Genomic DNA, 15,758 nt, shown 5'->3' with positions numbered 1-15,758 from the left:
TGTAGTATGTTTCTTTCACGTACATTTGAATATGTAAAAAAAAATTTGAAATTAAAAAATATGGATATTGATACGGATTAATGTCATATTTGAAATACAAACGACATCCAAAAACCAGATAAATACCAGGAAAAGTAAATCTATATATATCCGCTCGCTAGGGACAACAAAAAGCTTTTTCTGGCAACTGATGAGAAAATTTAATCAACGTGGATAGGTAAAAAAAATATATGTTTTTTTTTTTCAATTTAATTATTTTATACTTACACCTATATATAATTATATTGTTAAAAATAATACTATATATTTATATATACTGTATTATTTTTCTTTTCCTGTGTTTCCAACTCATACTAAATGAATAACATAGATGGAGCGTGTTGGTGTAGATCAAACAACTGAAGCTAAATTAACTTGTTGGTGTGCGGTAGTGAGTGTAGTAGCAGCATATATATAATGTTGTCTGTGTGAGTAGAGTTACCAATATATAATAAATACTCCCGTCATAAAGTATGCTACAAAAAAAAAACGAATTGAAATAAACCTTAAATATTAAGGCTTTTATTTTAAAAGAGATTATACAAATTTTGATAAAATCTTATTCATATTAATTAGAATCCTTATTTTTTTATAGATTTCTATTAATACTATTGTTTCGCGTATACCTACGTCTCGAACTGTAGCTTCTAAATAGCATGATCCAAATCAATTATGCGATGAATTGCTGTTTACGCACCTGATCCTATTGAACACCTATGTTTACTAGGAGCATTATAAATCTACAATAGTACTATTATACCAATATACTCATCAAAACCTTAGCATGATAATTGAAACTGAAAAGGTACACGGGCACCTGACTTACACCCAATCTAAAATTACTTTACTCATGTGTAATTATACGAGGCCTGAGGTTGCCAAGCAAACTTAAGTTTAATAAAATAAAGGTATTTTTAAAGGCTTGACAAGTTTATATTTTTTGGAATATTATTATAACTTTATATTTGATATACAAGTCAGTATGTTATGTGTTACTCTTTATTTGGGAAATCTTTTATATTATGTATTTATTTAATTAATATATATTTATTCACATTACTTCGCCAATTTAATACTTTCAACACCAAAATACAAAAAAAAATAAAGTGTACAAATAGTTTATCAAAGTTTCTGTTTCGAAAAAAGATTTTATTTTTATTTTGTAAGCATAAAAGTAGAGTGGAATATAAACAACAACAATTAATTATGTGTGAAGGACGGTGAGATATATTTATATATATATTTGAACATCCATCATGCGCGTCACAGCGATAGGGCTGCTCGTCAACTCGGTACTGTGTCCACAGATAACGCAGCACCGACCGCCATTATCCACGATTGAATGCACTGTTTAAAACGTTATTTTTAAATTTAACCTGTTTGTGTAAAATTTTACTGAATACACTATTTTTGCAATGTATAATAAAATCGTAGAAGAATGATATTTTGATCGAGTTATAGTCCACCTATCCGCAATGGACCCGCATTAAGAGAGACATTAAGTCTGTTATTTTTTTTTTACAATTATAGTTAAGTATTCTTGTAGATATTTATAACATCATATTTATGTAAAATTTTGAAGGCTTTTTATTTGTATCGGAAATATAATAACTGATAAATAAACATATTTAATACTTGAAAATCTCTCGCTACTTACTCACATGCAATAAACACCTTACGGACGTATGTTAGTACGTCACTACTTAAATAAGAGTCAGGTATACAATACACGTACGTATTATATTTTCAGACAAAAAAAAGAGGTTTCTATTTATCAATATTTTTTCCATTATTAGTGGAATAAATAAGTTTTAGGTTTTCTTCGTAATAAAAATCTTTTTTTTTTGTAATAAATTAGATAGTATAATATTTTAAAAGATAGATAGGTTTTGTTTAGTTTAGAATTTGAGTGTGACCCACACTCAAATTAAGTAATTTAAGTTTACTTAAAATACCATTGGGGTTGTGTAAGTACGGTTGATTGTGAATTCATTTCACCTGGAACATTAATCTATAGAAAATGTGTAGAAGAATAATTGACAACCGTCTCGGTACCCAGACGAGATTGCACAGAATCCTACCAAAAAAAAAAACAAGACATAATCCTAAATCTTTTGTATGTTAGTAAAATGTTGTGAAAACGCATAAAATATTGTAAGCAACTTTGATAAAATAACACATAATACGATATACAAAACGATAGCTGACTAATTTGATATCATCTTTTTATAATAAATTATATACCAAACTGAAAGATTATGAGTCATTTTGGTAATTCCATTGAATTTACTGGAACAATAACATACTTTTATATATGTACTATAGTTCTGACAGATTCGGATCACGTTATCAGAAACCACACAAATTTTAATACGTTTTTGTTGTTAAATGGTTCGTAAAAGATTTATAAATATTGTTAACTGTAGTAGTAGTAACAAAAGTATTGGTAAGTGCTATTTTGTTTTTAATTTTTTTCAAAGAAACTAAACAACGATATTATTATATAATTCGATACATAACATCAGCATAAAACAAACTTTTCTCTGCATTTTGAATTCGCTGCTTTTGACGTAAAATATATTTATTTTGTACAAAAGTGTTTAACATCATGCTAGGTATGTTTTATCTTTATTTTATATTGCAGCGAACATTCATATAACGATGTTATTGATCCTTCTAGCCGATAGCAGTTGGATTAAGGCCACTAATATTAAAACGTATACGATAAACGAGAATGGAAAGTATTAACGAATACGATCATAAATATATTATTATAATAAAAATCATTTATATCCATAAATGATTTATTTTTATATATATAGATGATGCCCTGATTGCACTTTAAATTCTGTACATTTATATTAAAAATAAAACATCATATTAACATTTATATTGTATTCCCTTCCATTTCCACTTAATAACAGTCATGAATATATTCAATTGACCATTACGCACCAAGTATCGGGGGCTGTTACTAATATCGGTTCGTATTTGAAGTTATAAACCCTTATTTCTGCGTCAATGTTCTCACTGAAATAAATATACCATATTGTTCGGAATTTATCGAAGTGAACACAGACTAAAATAAACAACAGGTCTGTACATTAATACGGAACACCGAACGTTGACATTTAAGCTGTGTAAAAAGAGAAATATTTTTAATGTAAGCAACTATAAAGTTGTAAAAAATACAAGAGTTTAATACTTTTAATGTTTTCATTATTTTTTTATTTTACCCTAATATTTCCTTATTTTATTATATTTAATTTTTGAGTTATATTTATTCAATTTATATTAATTAATTCACTTAATTGGATAAAATCGTTAATTACATATGGTATTCATAGACATACATATCGCATTAACTTATACTAACAGTATTAGCGGCTATTCCCAGAAATAATATATCATGGAGTTATGTTGCAATCAAACATCAATGTTTTTCTAATTTTTCTTAATGAACGCACATGCTATAATAATTAATTTATCTGCTTGTCTTAAAATTTAGATACTTGTTGGTAGGATTTTGTACAAGCCCATTTGGTTAGGTACCACCCACTAATTACAAATTCTACCGCTGAACAGTAATACTTAGTATTGTTGTGTTCCAGTTGGAAGGGTGAGAAAGCCAGTGTAATTACAGCAAGAAAAACATAACGTCTTAGTTGCCAAGACTATTTCTTGCAGTGCCAAAATCTATGAGCTGTAGTCACTACTTACCATTTGTCAGTCTGTCTCTCTTATATATTAAATAAAAAAAGCAAGATCATTCCATCTTTAATTTTTTAAATAAATATGTTATAAAAACTAATATATTTTACTACTTTATATAGAGTTCAAGACACCGATGGATCTTATTTCGAGAGCTTCACAGCTCTGTCATGGCGTCAAGAAAATAGGCGCTTAGCAGCTTTGCGATTAGCTGAAGCAAGGGCTGAAAGACCACCGCCGGCACCTCATGATCTCGGCCTGCCGAGTGTGTCAGCGCAGCTATCGCATAAAGAACACGAACATTTGTATACTGAGGTAACTCTTTATAAATATTTCAATCTACACTTATATTATAAATGCTAAAGGAAATCTATCAATCTATTACGCTTTTAAGGTTAAACCACTAAACTGATTTTGATAATGTTTTTTTTATGAAGTATGCTTGAACCCCAAAGACAGACAGGGACTATTTTGTTTAACTAATACTCTCTCCCTAATTCGCGGGCGAAGCGACGGTCGAATAATATTTATTTACATAGATGTTGAGTAATATAAATACACAATAAGCAATAAATAGTTATTTAGTTAAGTCTGTACATGATCCAATGTTGCGTAGGCCTCTTCGCCTCTTTAAAAAAGATTTGGTGGATTCGCTCTTATTCGCTTTGAAGGAATGTGAAAAATCATGTGGCAGAATTTCATTGCTAAGGTTTTCTTTTAACGTTTTCCTTCATCGCCAAGCACATAATATTTTTTTTCTCATATTAATCACATAAACTCGTTCTTGTCCTTATTTAGTTCTACAATTGGGCAAGAATCTCGACTCTTTTCAATAAAAATAATTATTTAATTTGTTGCAAAGCAAGTCAAAAAACATACATTTAATGTTTTTTCACTTGCTTTGCCGATAATACCGTTTGAGTGGACCTTGCATTATCAAGTATAGAAATAAAAGTTTTTGTGTATCTTCTGCGAACCCTTTTTATTCCAAGATAAATACTATACCATATATTTATAAGCGTATAAGCTTTCGTTGTATAGTAACAGCCTGTTAATGTCCCACTGCTGGGCTAAGGCCTCCTCTCCCTTTTTGAGGAGAAGGTTTGGAGCTTATTCCACCACGCTGCTCCAATGCGGGTTGGTGGAATACACATGTGGCAGAATTTCGATGAAATTAGACACATGCAGGTTTCTTCACGATGTTTTCCTTCACCGAAAAGCACGAGATGAATTATATCAGAAATTAAGCACATGAAAATTCAGAGGTGCTTGCCCGGGTTTGAACCCACGTTCATCGGTTAAGATTCACGCGTTCTTACCACTGGGCCATCTCGACTTCATTGTACTCGTGGCTTTCGTTGTACCGAGTTTCAATTACATCCAAAATATTTTATGCTTCTGAAGAGTTTAATTAAATGTATGTGTAAAATCTATACTAATAAATGAGATTTTTTTTATAATGCATAACGGAAAAAATACTTAATATATACATAAAACTTTACCAGAAGCTCCAACGGAAATCAGTAAAAAAATTTTTTTTCTTCGAATGCTCGCGAGAATCAAAGTCATGAATCATATTGATTATAACAAAAAAGGCTCAGACTAGGCGTTTGGTAATTAAAAAAAAATGTTTAATAAAAATTAAACGAGTTTAGTTACACTTTACAATACTTATTACAATATTATACTTTACAATTTATACTTACTACTACTAATTTATACTTTACAATACCTTTCAATATTTTCATTATATTTGTAATACGAATTTTATGCGATGTCTGCATAAATAAGATTTTTGTAATAAAAACAATGATTGTCATAAGTTTATATACACTATAACGTAAGAATAATGGTAACATCGAACTTTATCACCAATATTTATTATACAGTACAGTACAGTAACAGTAACAGACTGTTAATGTCCCACTGCTGGGCTAAGGCCTCCTCTCCCTTTTGAGGAGAAGGTTTGGAGCTTATTCCACCACGCTGCTCCAATGCGGGTTGGTAGAATACACATGTGGCAGAATTTCAATGAAATTAGACACATGCAGGTTTCCTCACGATGTTTTCCTTCACCGTTAAGCACGAGATGAATTATAAACACAAATTAAGCACATGAAAATTCAGTGGTGCTTGCCCGGGTTTGAACCCACGATCATCGGTTAAGATTCACGCGTTCTTACCACTAGGCCATCTCGGCTTTTTATCGGCTTTTTATAATCTACTGAAATCTTTACAATAATAAATAATCAAGAAACCATAATTAATTAATTTCTTATAACATAATCACACACTTTTTCTTATTTAAATAATTTTATTGATATTTTTTTATAATAAAATTATATTATGTTTCAATAAATGGCGAATTGATTACACTTAAGCAAAGCTACCAGTTCTTAACGGGCATGAAACACGCAAACTTGTCTTCTACTTGAACACATTATTCCACGTCAGCCCTTTCTCATTACGAGGTCCATCTTGAATACCTACATACTTTGTCTTGGAAATGGTTTGTTTACTTTGCTTTTCAAATGTTATTTTCTTAACATTGAAAAGAAAAAGATACTTTAAAGAAATTGTGATATAAATCAAGTTATTAATTTTTTTTTGCTTAAAGGTAGCTTTGCTATATGCTCTTTGTTTTTAAATTAGTCTACACTTACAGCCAAATTATCTTGGAGACGATTTTGTAGTTGTAGTTGTGCACCGTCAGCAGATATCTGATATTTCAGAAAGAATTTTCATAAGCATATAAGATTAATCGGATGAAAGCGAGGAAGTGGATAACTACGAAGAAATTAATGATTAATGATTTACCGACTTATAAAAATAAAAAGAATTAAAGAGTAATTATTATTCTGCTGACGGTGCACAACTACAACTACAAAATCGTCTCCAAGATAATTTCGATTTCATAAGCATACAACATTAAAAGTAAAAGAGATTTCAGGTGATATACAATAGTATATCACCTGAAATCTCTTTTACTTTTCAATAAACAGATAAACATTTCTCCATTCCTCTACAGTTATAGATTAAATTTTGCCGCAGCAATATAACTGTAGTTATCATATTCATTGTGACATATATTTGTACATCATAATTTTCTCATATATTTTATTATGAACTAATTAGTAAGAAAATAATAATAAACATAAAAACAGAATAATAAAAAGATGAGGCACGTAGCAGTTAGCGCAAATTCGCTTATTTTGGTTTTAGTCACTGTGTGTGTTGTAGTCACTACTACAAATAGAAAAACTTTTCCAACCTGATTTATCTGCATACAATAAAAAAAATAATCTAATCTAAAACTCTTTGCATAAAGCTTCTTTAATGCTACTAGTTTATTGTAGTACTAGTTTTTTGTATGTTATATGTTTTGTTAAGATTATGCGACTTCTTAGCGGGATGATAATTTCTCGAATCCAGTTCCTCTGAATATTTTCATAAATTTCGCCGTGGATAAGGCACCGGTACGTAATATGCATATATAGTGTCCCCATAATATGTTACAGTGAAGTGAAATGTTTTATGCATTCAGATTTTTCTTAGTAATAAAAACATATTAAAAATATGATATTCTTTTGAATAATACAAACTTAGTACATTAAAATGAGTTGTTATTGACTATAATTTTGCTATCTAGTCATCGTGAATTACAAAAGAGACTAATGATACCTAATAGAAGCGTATAATATCAAAATGTATGCAGACAAAGTTTGTTTTGAATTACAGTGGACTGGTTTTATACATTAAGCAGACCATTGGTGTGAGATGAATCCTACATATGTATAAAAAAATATATTTCTTTACATATTATAAACTATATACAGTTTTTTTATAGAATTGGTAGGCGAACTAGCGTATGGCCACCTGATGGTAAGTGGTCACCAACGCCCATAGACATTAGCATTGTAAGAAATGTTAACCATCGTATACATCGCCAATACGCCACCAATCTTGGGAACTAGGATGTTATGTCCTTTGTACCTGTAATTACACTGGCTCACTCACCCTTTAAACCTTCCTGTTTTGCGGTAAAAAACCTGATGATTTATATGGCTATAGGTCTGTGTCATCTACGTATTTTTTATATTTATGACTGTTTAATTCTCCCGGAGTTTTGTGAGGCTGTTGTGTCTCTTGACGGGCTGTTATTGATGGAATTATCATGTTAAAGAACCTCTTACACTAAAATGTATCAAACTGGCTATAAAATTGGAAAGCTATTGCTATGAAAATTGAGATAACAAAATTTGTCAGTGTTAGCTCGTATACGTTAAATAAATTTTACAATTCAGCACCTTCGGACGTTAAGCTACCATCAGCATAACATTTTACAATTAAATACATATAAAGTTAAATTCGAAACTATTTTCCATTGAAACTTTATGTACCACATCTCATTTAATGCTGAATTATTAAACGCTATACAAAACCGCTGCAAACTATTTAATATTAATGTTGTGAATTTAATAAATAAGATATATTATTCAATAACAGATTAAATGATAAAAATATAATAGCATAAGCACATGAATATTCAGTGGTGCTTGTCCAGGCTTGAACCCACGATCATCGGTTAAGATACACGCGTTCTAACCACTAGGTCATCTCGGCTTACTGGCAATTTACTTTAGCTTATCAGTTAAGTTTAGCTCTTAGTAGAGTGTAAGTCGACGACATTGCAATTTGTAATTTAGAACTAAGTTACATTACAGACCAACATGATGATCTATCCGTATGTACTTTGTTAAATTCAGCAGACTCATGTGGATTCTTCTTATATGTTTATTCAATTTCTTGTAAATATACAAGTCTAAGTATATATAAACATACTTATGTTTATTTAATGGTAGGAACCAACAGAAATACATTTTTATATATACTGAGACACTTATGTATTCATATCATCTTTCACAAATACATAATATGTAAGTCCTTTATCGTTTATGTTTATAAGTTTTTTGAAACACCGTTTAACTTGATTACTCATTTAACGAACTTTGTGCAAGGCTACCTGGGTAGGTAACATCTGTTCATCGGATATTCTACCGCTAAAGAGCACTTAGTATTGTTTTTTCTATTACAAGTAAGTAAGTAAGTAAGTAAGTGAGCCAGTTTAATTACAAGCGCAACGACCATTACTTATTTTCCAAAGATGGTGATATCGACATTACTAGTTCCAAGTTTTAAATTGTCAACGGAATTTTTATTTGCAGAAAACTTTTTAAATGAATATGTTATATATTTTGATAAGGCTTAATATGTTTTAGTAAATTGGGGTTAAGTAACTTGAACTAAAGTTATACGCAAGTGGGTGAACATCGGTAAATGAGCGAGAATGAAAATTTCTGAATTTCTAAGTTGTTCTCGATAGAATCTACCATCCGAACTAATTCATGGTAGTTATTCATATCGTTTTATCGTATAGTATAAAACATAATATAATCTAGTATAAAACACATGTATTTATATATATCCCCCCCCCCAAACAAACCATTATATATATATATATGTTCCGTACCTCTAAAGGAAAAAAGGAACCCTTATAAGATCACTTCGTTCTACGTTAGCCCGTCTGTCTGTCTGTCTATCTTTCCGTCAAGAACATCAGCGTAAAGGTATAAAGTTAAAATTAATAATACTGAGGTTTGCGGTCTCTAGGTACTGTGAAATAAAATTAAAGAAATCGTTTAGTTAGTGAACTAAACAAAACAAGTTTTATACAAAACGAAATGAAAAACCACCAAACGTATGGTTGAGTATATTCCAAATATTTTCTTAACTGAAAATGAGGCCTTTGCCAAGCAGTGGTTCACTTACACTGTGGTAATAGTTTTAGGAAGATTGACATTATATGACAAAAAAAACATATTAATAATCTTTAAATGTATTTCATAGGTTTTATACTGCATCGAAAACGCAGTAGGTGCACCAGCACCGGACGGACAATTTGCCTCATATAAAGAAGAGGTAATCGAATACGCACGGCGAGCGTTCAAGATACTGCCTGAAATACATGCCCGTGCTCTACGTGCTGCAGGCAGCGAGAGACCTCCAACTGTTGTGTTGGGCTGCGCTGTCATTGAAGCTGATGGACTCGAAGCTAAAGATGCTAATGGTATGTATTTACATTTGAAACCTTTATAATATTGCATTTAGAAGGATAGATAGCACACTAGAATTTTTTACATTGATCACTAAGGTGACCTCATGATCTGTCTATTGAACGCGTAGATTAACAGTACCAATCAGAACTACAATTTACCATGGCATACTTAGAATTTCAATTGTTGTTCGCGTAGTTGCTTGAATAAACCTAAAGTCCTGGCCCCACGGTGCGTGATTCTACGAATTTTGTCATTCCAAAAGCAGTGGGATATACGGATGCTTTTTTTTTTTGCTGGAGCCGTAGAAGTTACTGCTATGAAGTGCAATCACTCCATAGCATCATTCTCATTAATCGAACACTATGACAATCACGATCTTTACTCATCACTACTACATACATCTTCACACATCATTATTACAATTCACACACACAAACACACACGCAAATATCGCTCAACCTACTTTCCACTTAAGAACAACTTCAACCATTAAATTAATATTTATTGTTTTAGAACTTTAATTACATTGAAAACAAGACTTAATTAAAAGGTATGATAAAATTTTAAGGAGCAACGTTTGTATTATTTGTTGTTATAGTTATTAAAATGAGTAAGGAAATCACCTTTCATTTTAATTTAGATTCAATAAGTGTATACAATATTTATAATTTTTCTTTTATTTAATTTGTATATTTAATGTCAACAGTAAACATTTCCGTGTTGATATTATAATGAACAAAAAGGAACAATCCCTGTTTTTTCTGTTGGGCCATTAAATTCGTTCTTCTCCACTGTTTCAAGCGGGTTCGTTGTTTCTACATATGTCACAATTTCACCGCGGGCATGAGATGAATTAAAAACAAATATTAAGCAAATGAAAACTCAGTGTTTTCCCAGATTATAATCTTAATTGACCTTCGATTAAGATCGATGTGTTTCATCCAATAGGCCGCCTCGCTTATAATGAAAACACTTATATATAACCATATTTAAAAAAAACTAAGAACCGCAATGACAATTTTACGTTAGTAACAAAAAAATATGTATTATGTATCATTTCAACAAAAAAAAATGAAAATTTTAATTAATTGTACTACCATTTAAAATAAAATTTCTAAATTATATCGATATTTACTGTTTTGTACGTCTCTGCTATGTTAGGTCACATACATTTGAAAGACCCTGTCAGTTATAAAGTGTCTTTAACAGTAAATATCTACTGATGAAAGGTTTTGGCGAGCCCGTATTGAATTACTGAACAAGGGCGATACCACGCTTGGAGATGATACGTAAACGTCTGACAAGCTTTTGTGCTGAGATTGTATCTGACGACGACAACATGACAGTCGAATAGATATTGTTACGAAAACCTCTACTACATCATTCTACATATTTGACATATTTTCATTATACCAAATCTTGAAAAACTTATCTAGTATTTAACTGGATTTTATATTATTAAAATAAATATTATATCAAATCAAATCTACTCTTACGAAACATCTAGTTTATCATTCTACGTCTTTAATAAAATATCTTGATTGTCTTAAAACTTACAAAAGATCGAAAACTTACCTGTAAGTATATTTTATGAAATCAAAATACATATTATATATTCTTATCCGTTTATCAATGATCTGATTTTTTTTTGATATTTTTTTTTTTTCAGAAATAGGTCTACTATTACACTTATTACACACTACTATACATGACATATTATTAATTGTAAACATATATTTGCTATTTTAAATCGTTATTGGCAGAGACTATCAACAAGGGAAGAAAAGTTTGCGTTCCTTTTGCTCAACGTGACGTGACGATGCATTGTCTACTCGATTAAGTAAACAGAAGTCTCAATACAGAGAATCAATCTAAGAGGAAAGGCAGTTTTACGCAAAAACAATTCCGAAGCGTTGCTGTTGATTATAGAATAGTATAAATTATTAAGCTAAAGTGTCAATTTAATGTATAAGTCTCATTTAAAAAAAAATTAACAAAACCAAGGTAGGGGAAATATTAAGTAAAAGTAAAATCTTGAAATCGACGATCTGCTTTCATACTGACTGTTAGTTACATATGTTCAAGTTAAGCTATGAAACTCGAAAACGAATCGAACCCCACATTTGTTTAATTCTGACTTTCATAATATTTATATAATATGTTATATATGGAACGGCGACTGTGTAATTATGAAATATTTATGTAAATATACATTTTTATTTTATATAGCAAAAACAAGGACTGCAAAAAACTTTATCGGTACGCGGAGCGTTTTCAATAAGATAAAAATCCTTATTCGATTATAAAGTGTGATAAAGATTTTATTTTTTATTTAAATAAATCCTAAGTAATATTATTGTAGATGTCCAAGAGAGCAATCCATTATATCGGAACTAAACGACGCACATCGTTACTGTGGGGAATAATGCACTTGGTCACATAGGATCCTTCTAGAGACGCGAGCCTGAGTTGTACAATATATTAAGCTTTCGAAAGCTATTTAATCAAATGGAATTCATTATCTGACCACGTGATATTCTATTAGCTTTAATATTACAAATCTAATTATTATTATTACACACAGTATTTTTTCCCTTAAGTGATAGGTAGTTGTAGTTATGTGTCCAATTGTCCAAAATTCAATAGATTTTTTTAAGTTCCTCTGATACCTAAGCGTGTTATATTGCAGTCTGTAGTATTTATTAAATAGAGTATTGTTAAAAAAAAATTGTTATTGGAGGCTAACGTAACTATTAATGCTGTATATACCTATTAAGTGTTTGAAATTGTATCTGTCATTTTATCGTATTCTTGTTTTAAGTGCCATATTTCAAATACTGTGGTGTATCGATTAAATAAATAAATAAATAAATAAATAAGATACGAATCTCGTTTGAAAAAATATGTCTGTGTGTTTATTTAGGTTTTTACTAGGTGAGGTTGTGTTGTTATTTGTTTTATCTTAAGTACAAATTATGATATCAACGGAACGGTTTCATTAATTGCATAATTATGAAACTCACGTTAGTTAATAAGTTTCTACGGAAAATTTATTGCAGTTTTTTGTGCTAAGTAAAAATTTGAAAAAATGACAAAATAGCCGAATATTATCATTATTATTATCCCGTCTTATATTATCGATGTTGTTTAAAAAAAGCCGCCTGATGGTCATTGACAATGCAAAAAGTATAAACTACGTGTAAGTAACACGATATATGCGTCGGTACCCAAGGATCTAAGCTGCTATGTCTCTTGCCTCTAATAACACCGGTTTAGTCACACTTTAAGCAAAAAAGCTTCAAAACAATGTATTGCTCCCAAGATACCAAGGTACCTGCAGAAAATGCTAAAACGGTACAAAGACCCGCAACTAGTAATAGGCCTTACCCTTGAAGTCAGTACCACCCCAGAGTTAACCATAAATAAAACATATATCAGTTTAACAATAGAAGTTACAACGCCGGCATTACGGACGGACGTCGCACGCCGTAACAATTCACGTAACTTTCCACGTATGGCTTATAACTTAATCGCTACAAACTTTATACAAATGTCAAAGTGTAGTTCAAATCGAATTGCTAGTTGAACTTTGGGCAGAGAGTTATTCTGTTGTTTAACAAGTAAACAAAACACAACACAATGCGATTATAATTCTGTTAGTCTTGGACAATGGGCATGTTTCTGCGTTGTCTAAACGTGACGAGTTATTCTACAACTTATTGTTATTCTAAAAACAAAGTTTTTGCGTATTACAGCAATTTTAAATTACATTACAAACAAACATGTAAATGACAATGCGAGAAACGTAATAGAATATTGAACCAACTAAGAAAAGCCGATTTACATTCAGGCCAGATGTAAAATTTTGTTACTATTTTATCGCTGATAAGTAAATATATTTTTGTGATAACTAAGAACAAATATAATGTTTTTGTTTGTATGATGTGTATACATTTAAAGTAATTATATGTATGAATATGTTTCCAGTAATTGACCAAAATATTTTATTTTATTATGTTTATCGCATCGTTCGTCTTTAATTTTTTTATAGTATGGTAGGCGGGCGAGCTTATAGGCCACCTGATGGTAAGTGATCACCAACGCCCATTGACATTGTAAAAAATGTTAACCATCGCTTACATCACCAATGCGTGACCAACCTTGGGAACTAGGATGTTATGTCGTTTGTACCTGTTATTACACTGGCTGACTCACCCTTCAAACCGGAACACAACAATACAAAGTATTACTGATTTGCGGTAGAATATCTGATGAGTGGGTGGTACCTACTCAGACGAGCTTGCACAAAGCCACCACCAGTGATAGGTTACAATAGTACTATGTTCACTAAATAAATTACTATATAATATCCATTGCAACTATTTCCATTTTGTGAGAAGAGTTAACATTGTTCACTGTAATGAAAACACAGCATGTCTTAGCATCCTGTTAAAGCACAGGTGACAAATTATGTACCTCAACATCATTAACCAGACGCAAACAATGATCAATATTCATCTCAAATACGAGTAACAATGATTCAGAGTATGTATTAAAAGGATTTGCTGTCTGCCATTAAGGTAAAACTTTCTTAATAAAAATCGAGCGTAAAAAGTTATTACCAATTATTACAATTTCCACAAAATGACAACTTGTCAAGTATGTTTTGGTACATATACGGCACAAAAAAGAATGATTGATTGTTAAATGATACACATAATTATTTGTATAAAGTCGTTATTTTAAATGTATTCCATTTTTTATTTAGTTTCATCACAAAAAAGTCATACATTGAAATCCGTAAATAGTATAAAATAAAACCTCAGCATCAGCTCATCAGATTGTATGTAATGTATCAGCATTTCTCCGAAAAACGGGAGACGGGTCATTGGTTGAATAGATTCCTTTCTTCAGTAACCATTTATGCGAGCGTATTAAGGAACTACAATTTTTACCGAAGAATCCTATTTGCATAAGACATTTTATTTTTATTATTTTTAATGATCTGTAAAAATATAATTTTAATTATTAAATTTGAAACAAGATATATAAAATTATATAAATCAATATATAATTTGTGTGTAGGATTCAGCGATCCCTATTGCATGCTGGGAATACAGCCGGCATCTCTGCCTGCTTCGCCTCGCGCTTCGGAAGATGAAGGTCGTAAACATGGCTTCAGACTGAGCTTCAAGCGTCGTGATGGTCGACAGCAGCGTGACAGTCTCGGCAGACTCCCAGCACGATATATTCGGGCAACGAGCGTCCGACCTCATACACTGTCGCCCAAATGGAACGAGACATTTAAATTGTAAGTTCTTTAAGACTTTTGTTCTTTACAAGCTTTCATTCCATTTAAGCCTCTTAGGTGATGAATATTCACACACATACGCCTCGCGTAATTAGTTTAAAATAATTATCTTATTTCTGACTTCAAAAATGGCGAATATTTAAGTCTCTTAGAGGATGAAATTTATAAGCTCTTTTAATATTTAAATATTAATGTAATCTGTTGCGGCTCAATGAAATGAATGAAAAGCTAAATGAATATGGAGACAAGTAAAAATTATTTTGTTTTTATTTCTTTATTTCATTAAGTTAACCCATCATGATTTATTAAGTAAAAATATTCACTATATTAGTTATAATGGCGGTCATTCTTCTATTTTACTTCAATAGATATTTCAACTATTATAATCATTTACAATTTCCTTTTGAGGACCGTATTGATATTTTTGGATCCGTACCGATATTTATCAATCGATCATTGGTAAAGACTGATGAACATAACTACCTGATGATAAAGAATTTATAAGTCAACTTTACTCATTTGCCTTTTAAATTAGCAATAATGTTACAACGCTATTTAGGGATATAATAACTGATGATTGA

The 15,758-nt window shown here is 30.8% G+C and overlaps 1 protein-coding gene across 1 annotated transcript in view; it reads left to right on the top strand.

Moving 5' to 3' along the window:
• The window catches only part of LOC126774539 (BAI1-associated protein 3), a 78,005-nt gene that overhangs the window by 17,112 nt on the left and 45,135 nt on the right, over nucleotides 1-15,758 (top strand). Inside the window, exons 3-5 of the mRNA XM_050496103.1 lie at nucleotides 3,873-4,065; nucleotides 9,658-9,877; nucleotides 14,952-15,177. Coding sequence (XP_050352060.1) covers nucleotides 3,873-4,065; nucleotides 9,658-9,877; nucleotides 14,952-15,177 — 639 coding nt within the window. The remainder of the gene's footprint in view (nucleotides 1-3,872; nucleotides 4,066-9,657; nucleotides 9,878-14,951; nucleotides 15,178-15,758) is intronic.

Source organism: Nymphalis io, chromosome 16 (genome assembly GCF_905147045.1).
Source record: "Nymphalis io chromosome 16, ilAglIoxx1.1, whole genome shotgun sequence".
Classification (NCBI taxonomy): domain Eukaryota; kingdom Metazoa; phylum Arthropoda; class Insecta; order Lepidoptera; family Nymphalidae; genus Nymphalis; species Nymphalis io.
This window is presented reverse-complemented; position numbering and strand designations above follow the sequence as displayed.